Source organism: Theropithecus gelada, chromosome 14, assembly GCF_003255815.1.
Source record: "Theropithecus gelada isolate Dixy chromosome 14, Tgel_1.0, whole genome shotgun sequence".
Taxonomy (NCBI): Eukaryota; Metazoa; Chordata; class Mammalia; order Primates; family Cercopithecidae; genus Theropithecus; species Theropithecus gelada.
The window spans coordinates 77777238-77789683 of NC_037682.1; the positions used below are offsets into that span (position 1 = coordinate 77777238).

General features: G+C 38.3%; 1 protein-coding gene across 9 annotated transcripts in view; it reads right to left on the reverse strand.

Moving 5' to 3' along the window:
• SYTL2 (synaptotagmin like 2) overlaps window positions 1-12446 on the reverse strand; it is a 121728-nt gene that overhangs the window by 21028 nt on the left and 88254 nt on the right. For 3 of the 9 annotated variants that reach the window (XM_025356837.1, XM_025356836.1, XM_025356835.1), the window contains 3 exons: window positions 5671-5772; window positions 3599-3652; window positions 2293-2340 (listed from right to left, as the gene is read on the reverse strand). In XM_025356837.1, the coding sequence (XP_025212622.1) occupies window positions 2293-2340; window positions 3599-3652; window positions 5671-5772 (204 nt within the window). Of the gene's footprint in view, window positions 1-2292; window positions 2341-3598; window positions 4182-5670; window positions 5773-8614; window positions 11046-12446 lie in introns of those variants that run through there. The other 6 variants (XM_025356834.1, XM_025356833.1, XM_025356840.1 and 3 more) reach the window with 4 other exon arrangements.

Consider the following 12446-nt stretch of genomic DNA (forward strand, 5'->3'; position numbering starts at 1 on the left):
TAGAAAGTATATGTGTAGAAGGTACAAGAAGAGGATAAATTACAATCCTGATTTGCATATACCTAGTTAGAAAACTATTTTCTTCTTTGTCGAAGAATCACAACATCTAAGCTTTTCTTATGATGAATCATAGTTCTTATAATGATTAAGTTAATATTTTCCAAGGCACTTAGTGCCTACCACAGAGTAAGCTCTATATAAGTATTTTCTAATCAAAAAAATATCATATGATAATCTTAAATTATATTTTGAATGAAACAAATACATTGACTTCATCATTAAAAGAGATATTAAGAAAATAGATAAAAATCAAATTATATTTCTATACATAACACAAAAGACTCAAATTCATCCTTAAACATCAGTTAAATTCATCTTTAAAGAAATCTAATGAAGGAAAAACTGAAAATTTAGCTACACATACTAAAGATATCCTTGCTCACATAACAATTTTCACCTATCCTTAGGCTCCCATAGATAAATGCACATCAAAATGTATTTATGGTGTCTCACTAAAATGACACCTACTTTAATCACTTCCCATTAAACAATAGTGTGTGTGTATTAGGGAGAGTTATACTGGTAGCAGTGTAAGATTAGGTCCCACAATATGGTCCAATGAGAATGCAAAAAATGTTTTGTTATAACACTGCACCCTACTATTTTCAAAGTATATTGCTGGATGATGCTATGAAGGTCAAATTCAATTATATCCACTACTCAAATGTAATCAATTTTAGATTCATGGGCTTTCGGCATTTGTGTTTAGATCATGTATTTGATTTTTGTGGTAAGAATATACTCTTTACCAGTGAAAAGGCACTAACAGTCATTTTGGAAAATATCACTAAAAAGGACAAATTAATTTACCCAGAATTCAGCACAGGATTAGTCTATTTGCCTTGACCAATAAACTAAGTCAATTAGGAGATCATGAATAAAGATACAGATATTTAGGCATGTATGTCTATGTATGTTTTGCTTTTACTCCTCAGACTAAATCTTGAACAAAACATAGCAAGATAAAATAAGATGCTCAAACTTAAGTATGTCCTAGTTCAAAAGTAACTGGAAAAGCCCCTTTACCTAACACCCCTTAAGGGCAGAAGGCTTGTTTCCTCTGCAGCAGTCAGACAGAGAGCACATACTCACAAGAGCTGAAGCCTGGACTGTCTTCTTTCCTAGGCAGTTCTTAAGAATTTGTCAAGTCATGTGCCAAAGCTCAGCACCTTCACTGCTGGCAGGAGGACCTCATGAGCAAAGTTTCAGGTTTCCCACTACATGTCACTGACTTTTAGCCATCAGCACATTGGTTTTCTATCTAATGGCTCCTCCATTTAGCTGCTTTCCTCATTAAGCCCTATTAGCATATCCAAAGACTGTTGGGAAATTATTATTTAAAATATTGTGGCCCTGAAGGTAGACATGTGTATCATTATCTTCATACCCCCAGTGCCTAGGGTTTATGAAACAGAGTGAAACCGAGAAGCTAACAAGTCATACACACACACACACACACACACACACACACACACACACACTGCTGCATGCTTTACTAGGCCGTGTGAGCACTTTTTAAATGTGTTATTTGTCCTTAAGATAGTAGTCACAGCTAAGTAGAGTAATCTTAAGATTGAACATAAAAGAGCAAGCAAACATTATATTTGCTTGATGGTAGACATTAATTAGTAGACAGGCATTAGTCACCACAGGTATACATTTACTTCTTAGATTCACGTGTTCACTTGGTTTATACTTAGAACATTTACCATTCAAGTCAGTTTTGCACCTCAGAGTTTAAACCCTGGGCATAATAAGATTGGCTTTTATGGATATGGAGAGAAGCACATACTCTAACTTCCTTTCATAGGTCCAAATAAGTTATAAATTACTTCCATCTACAGTTTTGTATAGAGGCCACAAGAGATCCAACACTCAAAATCATACTGCAACATAAAAACCAAATGAAATCAGAAGGTGCCAACTTGCTTTTAAGCAGAGATTCAAACAGCATAGAGACTGACAAAAGCACAATAATATCAGCAATAACATATATGCATATATATTTATATACAACTCTCCCTCAGTGGAACCACAAATCATTCTTTCCACACAGACAATAGTAAAATGTTTTTAATAAAACCCTTATCATAATGAAATAGTTTTGTAAGCTGCAGGAGTTTAGTGCCAATAATAAATGCTGTGTTATTAATGGGGTTAGTTATTTCACTATATTTAATACTATATAAAGTGGAATGTTTAGTCATTTGTGAGAAAGATCCTGCTACTCACTTCTTGGTATGCATTCATTTGTATCTGGCTCCTGATCTGCTTTCTCATCTACTCAGGAGGGCAACATTGAGAATAAATACCATTTTAACAGAAAGATTAGAGAGACATGAAAGTAAAGCTCAAATGTCAGTTTCACAACTGAGACAGCAGAATACATCTGACAGGTTTTCATCTTGATTTCATTCATTCCTCAGTGTGACTCTTCTTCATTAGCCTCTTTAAGGTCTCCTGTTCAACTAAAAATCTGGGATCCAACACAGGAGATATGGAGCATCCTTCCTGTAATTCACTAGACCACAGCATGGAAAATGGGAAGGAGCACTGAACTAGGAGTAATGAAGCTGAGATTCTATTTCCTGCCCTCCCAATGACTGACTAGCTATAGGATCTTAGAAAAGTCACTTAATTTCTCTGAGTTTTTCTTATCAGCAAAATGAAGATAAAAATCCCTGCCCCATCAACTTCAGTGAGGTGGTTGTAAATATAAAATGAGAAAGATAAAACTATTACATAAAAGTAAAGAATGACCTTTAAGGAGCTCTGTTGCTGCATTTACATGGGAAAGTTCAGTGAGTACACATTTTTATGATTATAGTGAGGGCAATTTAACAACAAACAAACAAAATCCAGCATGCAAATACAAATTATACATTTGCATAAATTCTTCACTATAAAAATCAGACTCATTTCTGTCTCTCCCTCAACCAAGGCACCATTATACTATTCATCTTATAACAAAGCCAAGTAATACCTGATCTATTGACAAGTTTCAAGATCTTCTGGCTCCATTATATTCAGAATCAACTTCACCCTCTGTCTATATTTAGTTATTTATATAAGCAGAGGCAAGATTTCCCACCCTTGTTCTGGGACTCTTTCCTTTGAACTTAAGATTTTACCAGTTGCGCCCAGAGAGATCTAAATGCTGGGACTTGAGAATCAAACAGAAGAATAACTTAACCCAGGAATTCACTCCACTATTCCTGCCTTTACAACGAGTTCTGCAAGTCAGAGTAGCAAAAATCAGCTCATATCCAAAGAAATACAATTTTCTATTTATAGAAATCCTTGCTTCACAAGGGTCTCTGATGAGATCCTCATGACAGTATCAGCAGCAGAAGCCTTAAGAATACAAACTATATTAAATGTACCAAATGAGAACTGTTTTATAGTAACTTAGGTACTATTCACCACATAGTGGCAAATGACGTTCTTCTATTTACCCAACAGCTGCGTCCCAGAGACTGCCCAAAGCACCCCAGAAGTTAATACACAGACAGACATGCAAATACATAAAGATATTTACCATCTTCAGCACTACGCACTAATTCTTCTGGCTGATTATCTACTTTTGCTTGATCTGTTCAGAAGAAATTAACAAATGGTTAATATGGCTGACCCTTGGAGAGAAAAGAACAATGAGATTGTCCCTGGAAGCCCCCGGAGTTGGAAGCAATTAGTCAAGATGCAATGAGGGGTGCAACCAAGATGTCTTCCCCAAAATACTTTCTCTTTAGATAGCTACTTGAGCCAGTGCCATAGCAGGAGCTCCCATTTCAGCCCGGATGCAGCTCACATCACTGCTGCACACAGACTCCCAAGGGTTAGAGGGTTAGTTCAGAGCAAGCAATCGGCTAGCAGCAGGAGAAAGCACGGGGCTGCAACAGCCTCTCTATTCTTCTGTAAAGGGTATGATGCTAGCCATGACTAACACCTTCCCAAACCCATGGTCATTAACAAATATTTGTGTGTGTGCATCATCATTCGCGTATGCCTCTGGGAGGTTTGCCTGGGAAGTCAACTGAAGAGATGTAACTGGGGACCAGCTGCTAAGTGGAATCTTGGCAGGCTAGTGTGAGAGTGGGTATCGGTATTTGGAAGGAAGCGTGCAGGAATACCCGTCAGCTGATGGTGATTTTTTTTTAACCCTATACATTCCTGAGTACTTTAAAGCTGCACCATGGAAATAGCCCCATGTTTCACAGGCAAGAGGTTTGCTAAATTGGACAATTGTTCTGAGTTTTGTTTTGTTTTGTTTTTTTGTTTTTTTCTTTTTCTCAGGGCCCATCACCAACATAAGGAAGAACAATCACGGCTGTCCAACAAAGGATTCGACTCGCCTTCTCTGGAAGCATTCAGGCGGATATGGGGGTTGGCCGCCTGTTGAGGAGGCTTTAGAGGGAATTCCTGCACTGGGGGGGAGGTTAAAATGGGTGATTTTTAAGATCCCTTCTAACCCTCAGATTCCAAGATCCTTGGGATAGTTAGGACTACATTCCAAATTGGGAATACTGTCTTCAAATCCCTGGGAATCTGTGGATTTTAGGAAATGTTTGGTGGAGTGGCTTTTTCTTTTTTTTCCTTCTTAAATTCTGACTTTTTATTCTTAATTACAAACGCACAAAAAATATTCTAAACATAACAATGGCCAATTATCAATCATATGAGTTTGGCAGTGGTTAACTTTTCACTTGATAATTTTTCTTATGACCATCTGCAATCCTAGAGGTGGATTTTAGCTTGAAAATAGCAAGAACAAAACCCCAAGAAGTCATGGTTTTAGTCCATTTGTCCAGCACACAACTCTCTTGATATATTATGCTTTCTGTTAGTACTCAAGAAATCCTTCACCATTAAAGCAGCTGCCAGTGGGGAATAGTGTACCTAAAGTCTTCCATGTTAAGTAGTTTTGGGCTTATAGTTCCAGTGTCTAAAAGAAATGTGAACAGAATAGAAGGGATAAAAGAGAAAGGAAAGTCCTTGAAGCCAGGGACTAATTCAACTCCGTATCATGCAAAATTCAATGGACATCCAACGCCATCATATATAACGTGGTCCCTTCATAAATGTTCTTGATAATAGCCTGTTAATTTTGAGTCCCTGATCTTCTGTGTAATACTAAACAGGTCATTTCACATTTCTGAGCTTCATTTTCCTCATCTTTAAATTTGGATAACAATAATTCACCTCTCATAGGGTTGCTTGTGCTGGTTGAATGAGATAATACATGTAAAATTATTAGGTACATTTTGGCAAATTATATTCAATAAATGTTAGTTATGACTATTTTCACTAATCCTACTAGCTACCACAGTCCTTTCAAACTCAGCGTACTTGAGAAACACTTAAAACTGGGATTCTTCAATTAAAGGAAACCTAGTGTTTTAGTAACCAAATGTAATATATTATTTTATAAGCAAAGTTCCAGCCACTTTAGGTTGAGCCTCTTCAGCGCACTTTGGAAAGGTTATTTTCATCTGTTAATGGCCCCCATTAGGGGTTGCAGTGCACAACAGCATGCAGTGAGGCTACAGGAGAGCACATAGGCATTTTTAAGCTTAGATGGGGCATGAACAGTGAGGCGAACTTTATTCTCACTTGATGAATCTGATGAAATGTCTTCTAGACTTTTGGAAGGCATTTTCCTAGCGGCACTCCTTTCCAAAGTTTTCAAAACAGGACTGGGTTCTTCTTTTGAACCTGTTATAAAACAAAATCGATGAACACTGCACAATATCAAAAAAAAAACCCTCTAACATATGGACATAGAAATGGTAGGTTGAAAAGAGACATTATGCTATCAGTTTCTCTACTTTAAGAGGCACTTATTTCACAGAAGAAAATAAAATTTCTCCACTATTAATATGCTCTTAAAAATAATTTACTGGTCAAGAAATATTTGCAAATGTAAACCATACAGAAACAAGATTACCACATTAATAGAAATGTGATCTCTCAGTTGTTTACTCTTATTTTAGACATATGATTTGTCTTATGCCAGACATTGACTCTTCCCATTTAACATTCTAGCTTTTGAAGACAACCATGAAATACTTCTAGGAGCATTAATAAAATTAATTCAAAACCGTAGAAGGCAGGATTCAGATGTTTAACATCTGTGTATAATTGGGTACACATATTCTCCAGATATTCTCCAGATCGAAGGTTGTAGACTTTCTGGGTTTCATGATCTAGTATAATTTCCAATGAAATGTTGGGAAATAACATGGGAGGGAGGCCTCTATCATTTACTAATGCCATTATTTTATAAAAGGAATGGCTCCATCATGAATAAGCCTAAGTACTGACATTTATTACTGTTGTATTCTCAGTGCCTAGAACAGTGGCTGGAAATAAACACTTCAAAATATTTGCTGAATCAATGAGTGATTCGATAAAGGAATCCATCAATTTAAGAACCACTTCTCTAGACAATAATTTCCTGAAATACATTCCAGTTCTGCCTGGTACATTCCATGGCAAATGGATTCTAAGACTAATTAGATTTGGATGTTCTCTGTTCGAATTTGAAATGTTCCTTACTGCAGACCTTCTCTGTGCATAATGGCCCAGCATTTCCAAAAGTATTTGACTACTGAACCTTTAATTTTTCCCAAAGGAGCATATTGAGGTATGGCTTAGATAAGAGCTCAGTCACAAGTCAAAGGTGTTAGCTTGCTCCCCAAAATTACAGTACCCTTATAGTAGGTTTCTCTTCATTTTTCACCCCACCCCTACTGCAGTTTGCTTTAAAATAGTAACTTGGGTTAGAGTATATAAACCTAAATTAAAATCATGACTATATCATTTTATACTTCTTAATTGGCTTGTAATTCTAAAATGTCTTCTCTGGACTCTGTTTAGGTAATTTTTTTTTTTTTTTTTCTTTTTTGAGATGAAGTCTCACTCTGTAGCCCAGGCTAGAGTGCAGTGGTGTGATCTTGGCTCACTGCAAGCTCCGCCTCCTGGGTTCACGCTATTCTCCTGCCTCAGCCTCCCAAGTAGCTGGGACTACAGCCGCTGCCACCACGCCTGGCTAATTTTTTGTATTTTTTAGTAGAGATGGGGTTTCACTGTGTTAGCCAGGATGGTCTTGATCTCCTGACCTCATGATCCGCCCGCCTCGGCCTCCCAAAGTGCTGGGATTACAGGTGTGAGCCACCGTGCCCAGCCTAGGTGACTATTTAACATTGCTTTTTTAGATAGGCTTTTTACTACTCGGTCAGTTATGCTGGGATACACATTAGATGATAGTCTCTAACATAATTGCGAATTTGCAGGCACTCCTCCTACTGTGGCTCAGTTTATGCTAGCAACTCATGGGAAGTTTAGTAAGAGCCTACTTCAACAAGTTTAATATGCTGGCTTTATTCTTGCATATGTCTGGTTTTAGAGACTGATACTTCAATTTCTTTTTTTTTATTAACAACAAAATTTGTTAGAGGGGCTTCAACTTGACTGAATAGGATTAAAGGTGGATTTTTTGGTCACTGTTCAAGAAGAAACCCTATAGCTACTTACAAAAGAATCCACACCTCCAAGTAAGCGACTCAGTAAAGCTTATCTATTTTCACTGGAACTAAAGGGAGCTAAACAAATGACAAATTCTACTAAACTACAAGGAAGGCAATCAACAGCAGTTGTGTAACTTTGGTTAAAATGTCCCAGCCAGAAAACATTCTCTATCATTTCATCATTTTAATCAGGTAGCTTCTCATTCCTATTTGCTCTGGGGTTTCTCTGCTAAAATGTCCACATGTTGATTAAATAGGAAACTGAGGTAAGTCCTATGTTTTACAGCCTGGCCACCAAAACCAGTGCCCCCACATCCATGTAGATGAATGTGGAGATCGATTCAGATCATCAACTTAGCCAAGGCTGGAGCGAAAGAAATGTACCTGGCCAGGCAATGCCCTTAGGTAGCATCAGGTGAGTCATCTGGCCAAAGTCATACTCTAGAAAGGGAAGATTGTACAGATAATTGAAAATGAGAGGGAAAAAGTGGCAACAAAAACACCACAGCACAAGGTATCTGAGGGAAGGAAAGTTCCAGCCTTGTATTTTGTCCCTGGTATTTAGCCACCACTGTGGTAAGATATTGCTCCTAAATGGGAAATTTGTGTCCATCTGTGGCACTTTCTTGCCACAAATCTTACTAGACTTCTATAAAGATTGCCAATTAAGGAAGAAATTCTAAATATTTCCAGGAGGAAAACTAGCTTAAATGTAGTAAAGATACTTTCTAAACACAAAAAGTTATTTAAAAAGTATTTTTTGAAACCTAAAAATTCTATAGGTAGATTAATGAAAAGTCAACTCAGACTCTGAAACAGCCTTATAGGAAAGCTGTTTTATGTAATGCTTTTGATTAAAAAATATAAATAATTTTTTTAATTAAAAAAGGCTCAGGAACACAGAAGTGGTAAGAAGAATTTAACACCATTTAAGAATATCAAATTAATCCCAATTAAAAAAAATCATCCTTTACATCAGCATTCCATAAAGCAGACTCATTGTGAGTTAAACATTTTTAAATGCTCACTGAAAGGATTTCTCCAGCTCTCTGCATTAGAACTGGTGTTTCCATCTGAAAACTCGGACTCAGAGAAACCTTCTTTTTCTTCCTCTTTCTCTTGTTTCTTATATGGCGATGCTAGAATCAATTCAACTTTACTTGTTTTTGTAGAGTTTTCTTTGTTCATCAGGAGAGGAATGGGTTGCCTATTTCTGGACACACTAATTGCTTCAGAAGCCCCTCCAAAGCCAGGTTCCTGAAAAGTCCCTTGTCGCCCTGCAACCCCACTTTCACTGTCCCTGTCCACTGGGGGGTTTACACTGTTAATGGTCCCGATTTCATGAGCCACATAAAGTTGTGGGGTTCTAGGGATCTCAAATCCACTTTTGGAACCACAAAAATCTACCAATAAATCAGTCATATGTACGTCTCCTCCCAACTTTTTATTACATTGGTTGACTTGAGATTCCAAACCACTACTTTTAGCCTTCATTTCAGAGGTCTGTGAGGCTGCCCCGTAAAAATGGGGCACTGCCCCTAAGAACCTGGTCTGCTCTGACTGTGAGGACTCCTTCTTGTGCATTTCTTCTCTCACTGACACCTGGGGCTGATAAGGAGGAGCTTCAGTTATTTCTTTAAGCAGTTTCTCAAAACCAGCATCAAAAGCACTCTCAGTTATTAATGGAGCCTCAGCCTTTTCTACTGTTTCTTTTAATTCCTCAGGATGGAATTCAGAAGTGGCTTGCCTGGGCTCCTTTGTACTACCTATTAACTTTGATGCAGAAAGATTCCCTGTATCACTTTCATATTTTAAGGGGAAGGTTTCAGTTGCTTCCTTCAGTAGTTTTTCTAAGCCAGCACTGAATTCGAGGAACTCTGATTTGGGTTGAATAATTGTTTCCCTCACAATTTCTTCCACTTCCTGAGGTAGGCCTTTGCCATATTGAGCAACAGTGGAACCAAATGAGCTAAGTGTCTGGTCTGATAGAAACATTTGGGCAGCTAAATAAGATCCAAGTTCATGAGTTTTATCAGGAACTACATTGGAGGAATAAAAATCCTTCCTGTCTGGAACTATGGTGTCCATCATAGCCCATGGTGATATCACTCCTGGCGGATTTAGGGGGCTACCTAATGCCTGTACTGCTTCAGGAAATTCTGGGTTCACTTCTCCAGGACGTACTTCCCTTCCAGCTGGATAACTTAACCATACTTCTCTATGCAGCTTCTGTAATGCAGCATTTACATCATTCAACACAGGTCTGGGTGGAAGAACGACTTTCTCTACAGTCTCTGAAATTTCCGTTTGAGAAGGGTGTGCCCTAGCCTGGGGAACAAGATGAGCATCTTGGGGAAAAAGCATATCGTGGAGAGGGTTGGCCACATCCCCAAAAGAACCCTTTCTGGAAAGCTGGGAAGGTGGATCCAATGGATAAGAATCTTCTGCAGCCATCTGAATCAAATTCTCTGTGTTTAGCTGGCACTCACCACTTTCAGCTTTCTTGGGGACAGCTGTATTTCCAAAAGTTTCATCTCTCTCTGGAAAAGGAGCTAGTATTTCTCTCTTATCAGCTGAAGTATTGTGACTCTGTTCTATCCCTTTTCCAAAAAATCTTCCTTCTTCCGGCTTAGAGTTGGTTCCAGTGATAACGGGCGCCAACTTGGTTTGCAAGGGAGAGGGTGAAGTTCCAGTTGCTTCCTTCAGGAGTTTGTCTAGACTAGCAGTCAAAGAGTTCCGTTTAACCTTTGGAGGAACTACTGTTTTGTCAACATGCTCATTAATGATCTTCTCAGGTCCTTTGACTTCTTCCTCGGTATCAGCAAAATCTGTTTTTTGACGCCATGTCCTATTTTCAGAAACATTTGGCTCAAGCACTTGTTTTCCATGAACTTTTCCACCAGAGGGTTGAATTGCTGGTGTTGAGGCTTCTGAAAGCAGTTTCTGCAAGCTGTCATTAAAAGTGTCTTTGTAGTCTTTAGACAAAACATTGGTTTTTACTATGGATTCTTGAATCTCTTGGTCTGAGTAATCCTTTTCTTCCTTAAACACTGGAGTAACAATCCCTTCCATATTCTTTTCCATGTTTTCCTTTGATGACTCATTTCCTCGCAACTGATGAGTATACTTTCTAAGCGGACTCAAAGGAAATGTGGTTTCATCTGGTAGCACCTGGAGTATGCCCTTTGAATTTAATTTGTCCATTTCCTCTCTTCCCATAACTTTTTTTGGGCTTAGAAGCACCTCTGCTTCATGAGTATTTTTACCTGATAATTTAATGTCACTTAATTCCTTGTGTTTCTGCCTATTAAAAGGTGCAGAATTTTTTTGGCTTGCTGTGGTAATATTCTTGTCATTATTCTTACTGTTTAAATTAGCTTCTAAGTCCCAAAACTTTCTCAAATTCTCAAACTGAGAGGGATTATAGACCTGTTCCACATTGGGTTCATCCATTCTTTCTTTTAGGGACATAACTTTAAAGTTGGCATTTGATTCCCGAACTAGAGGTCTGTCTTTCTCCAAAGGAACATGTCGTTCACTCCCAACATTTGAGGGACGTTGCAGTGCTGGTAAAGTAAGGTTTCTTCTAGAAGGCAAACTGTCTGCCACTGGTGATCTTTTTATAGGCTCATTTTTCTTATTCTGAAACAGAGACACTTTATCTGATTCCTCAGCTGAAAGATAGTTTCTGGATGGATCTGATATTTGTGGCTTGGTCTCTTTAGATTTATTTGAGGAATAAGAATTGGAGAGCTGGGATGCTTGATCATCCTCATTTAGGACCACTCGTTTGGGAATGACCTGATTATATTCACTCTGGTCTGTAGATAAACTGTCCATAGATGATACACCCTGTGACTTCTGCACAGGCTGATATGCTTTAGCAGAAGGTTGTTCCTGGCTACATGAAGATGTGGGTTCTTTATGAGTTATCTTAGCAGCAGCTTTCTCTCCTTCCCAAAAGGATATTCTGTCACTCACTCTTTTGTATTTCTCTCTCTGCACTTGGTTCTTGGGAACCTCATCAGCTTCTTGCTGGAAATGGACCTCAGGCTTCTTCCAAGGAGAGCCGTTGTTGGCAACCCCAGGTGTTGACTTAATATTCTCTGGCTCTAAGGAAGCTTTCAGGATATAGGTATTTCCTCCTTTGCTTTTTCTCTCTGCTTTCATGTTATCTTTCAAACCTGGTTCTTTGACAATTGTTGAAGAGTCAAAATTCACTTCTGAGTGTCCTCTATTTTCTTCATGAGCATGAAACTTGGGTTCTTCTTCACCCAAATTGCCAATATTATTAGTGTTGCATGGAACTTGGTTTTCTGCATCAGATTCCTTGAGAATATTGTAGGAATAGTTCCTTTTTGGAGGAGATACCCCGTTCCCTTTTCCTATGCTTTTTGAATCTTGGCTATAGTCCATATTTTTGCTCCTTTGACTTGGGGTGCCATAGCTTTCAAATGGCAATATACATGGGCCTTCCTTTGGGGCACCTTGTTGGGACAAATTCATGAATTTGGATTTGATGTTCACATTAGCATCTTGGCAACTTTCAGAAACCAGCATATCTCCCTCTACTTGGAATGTTGAATCAGATCTCACAGGCTTCGATTCAATTTTGCTGGATGATAGGTTCTTCGAGCCATTTTCTTTTAAAGTAGTGTCATCTGTCACCAAGTCAATAGCAACCTGTGATTTTGAGTCTGTTTTTTCTTTGGACTCTATTCCTCGGGGATGTTGGAGGAATGACTTATTGTCATCTGAATAAGAACTTCGGTTAAACCAGTCTAGAACTTTAAATATGGAATCATCAGTTGACTTCTGTATCTCAGTGGCATATGGACTAGAACGTGAAGATGTCTTAGC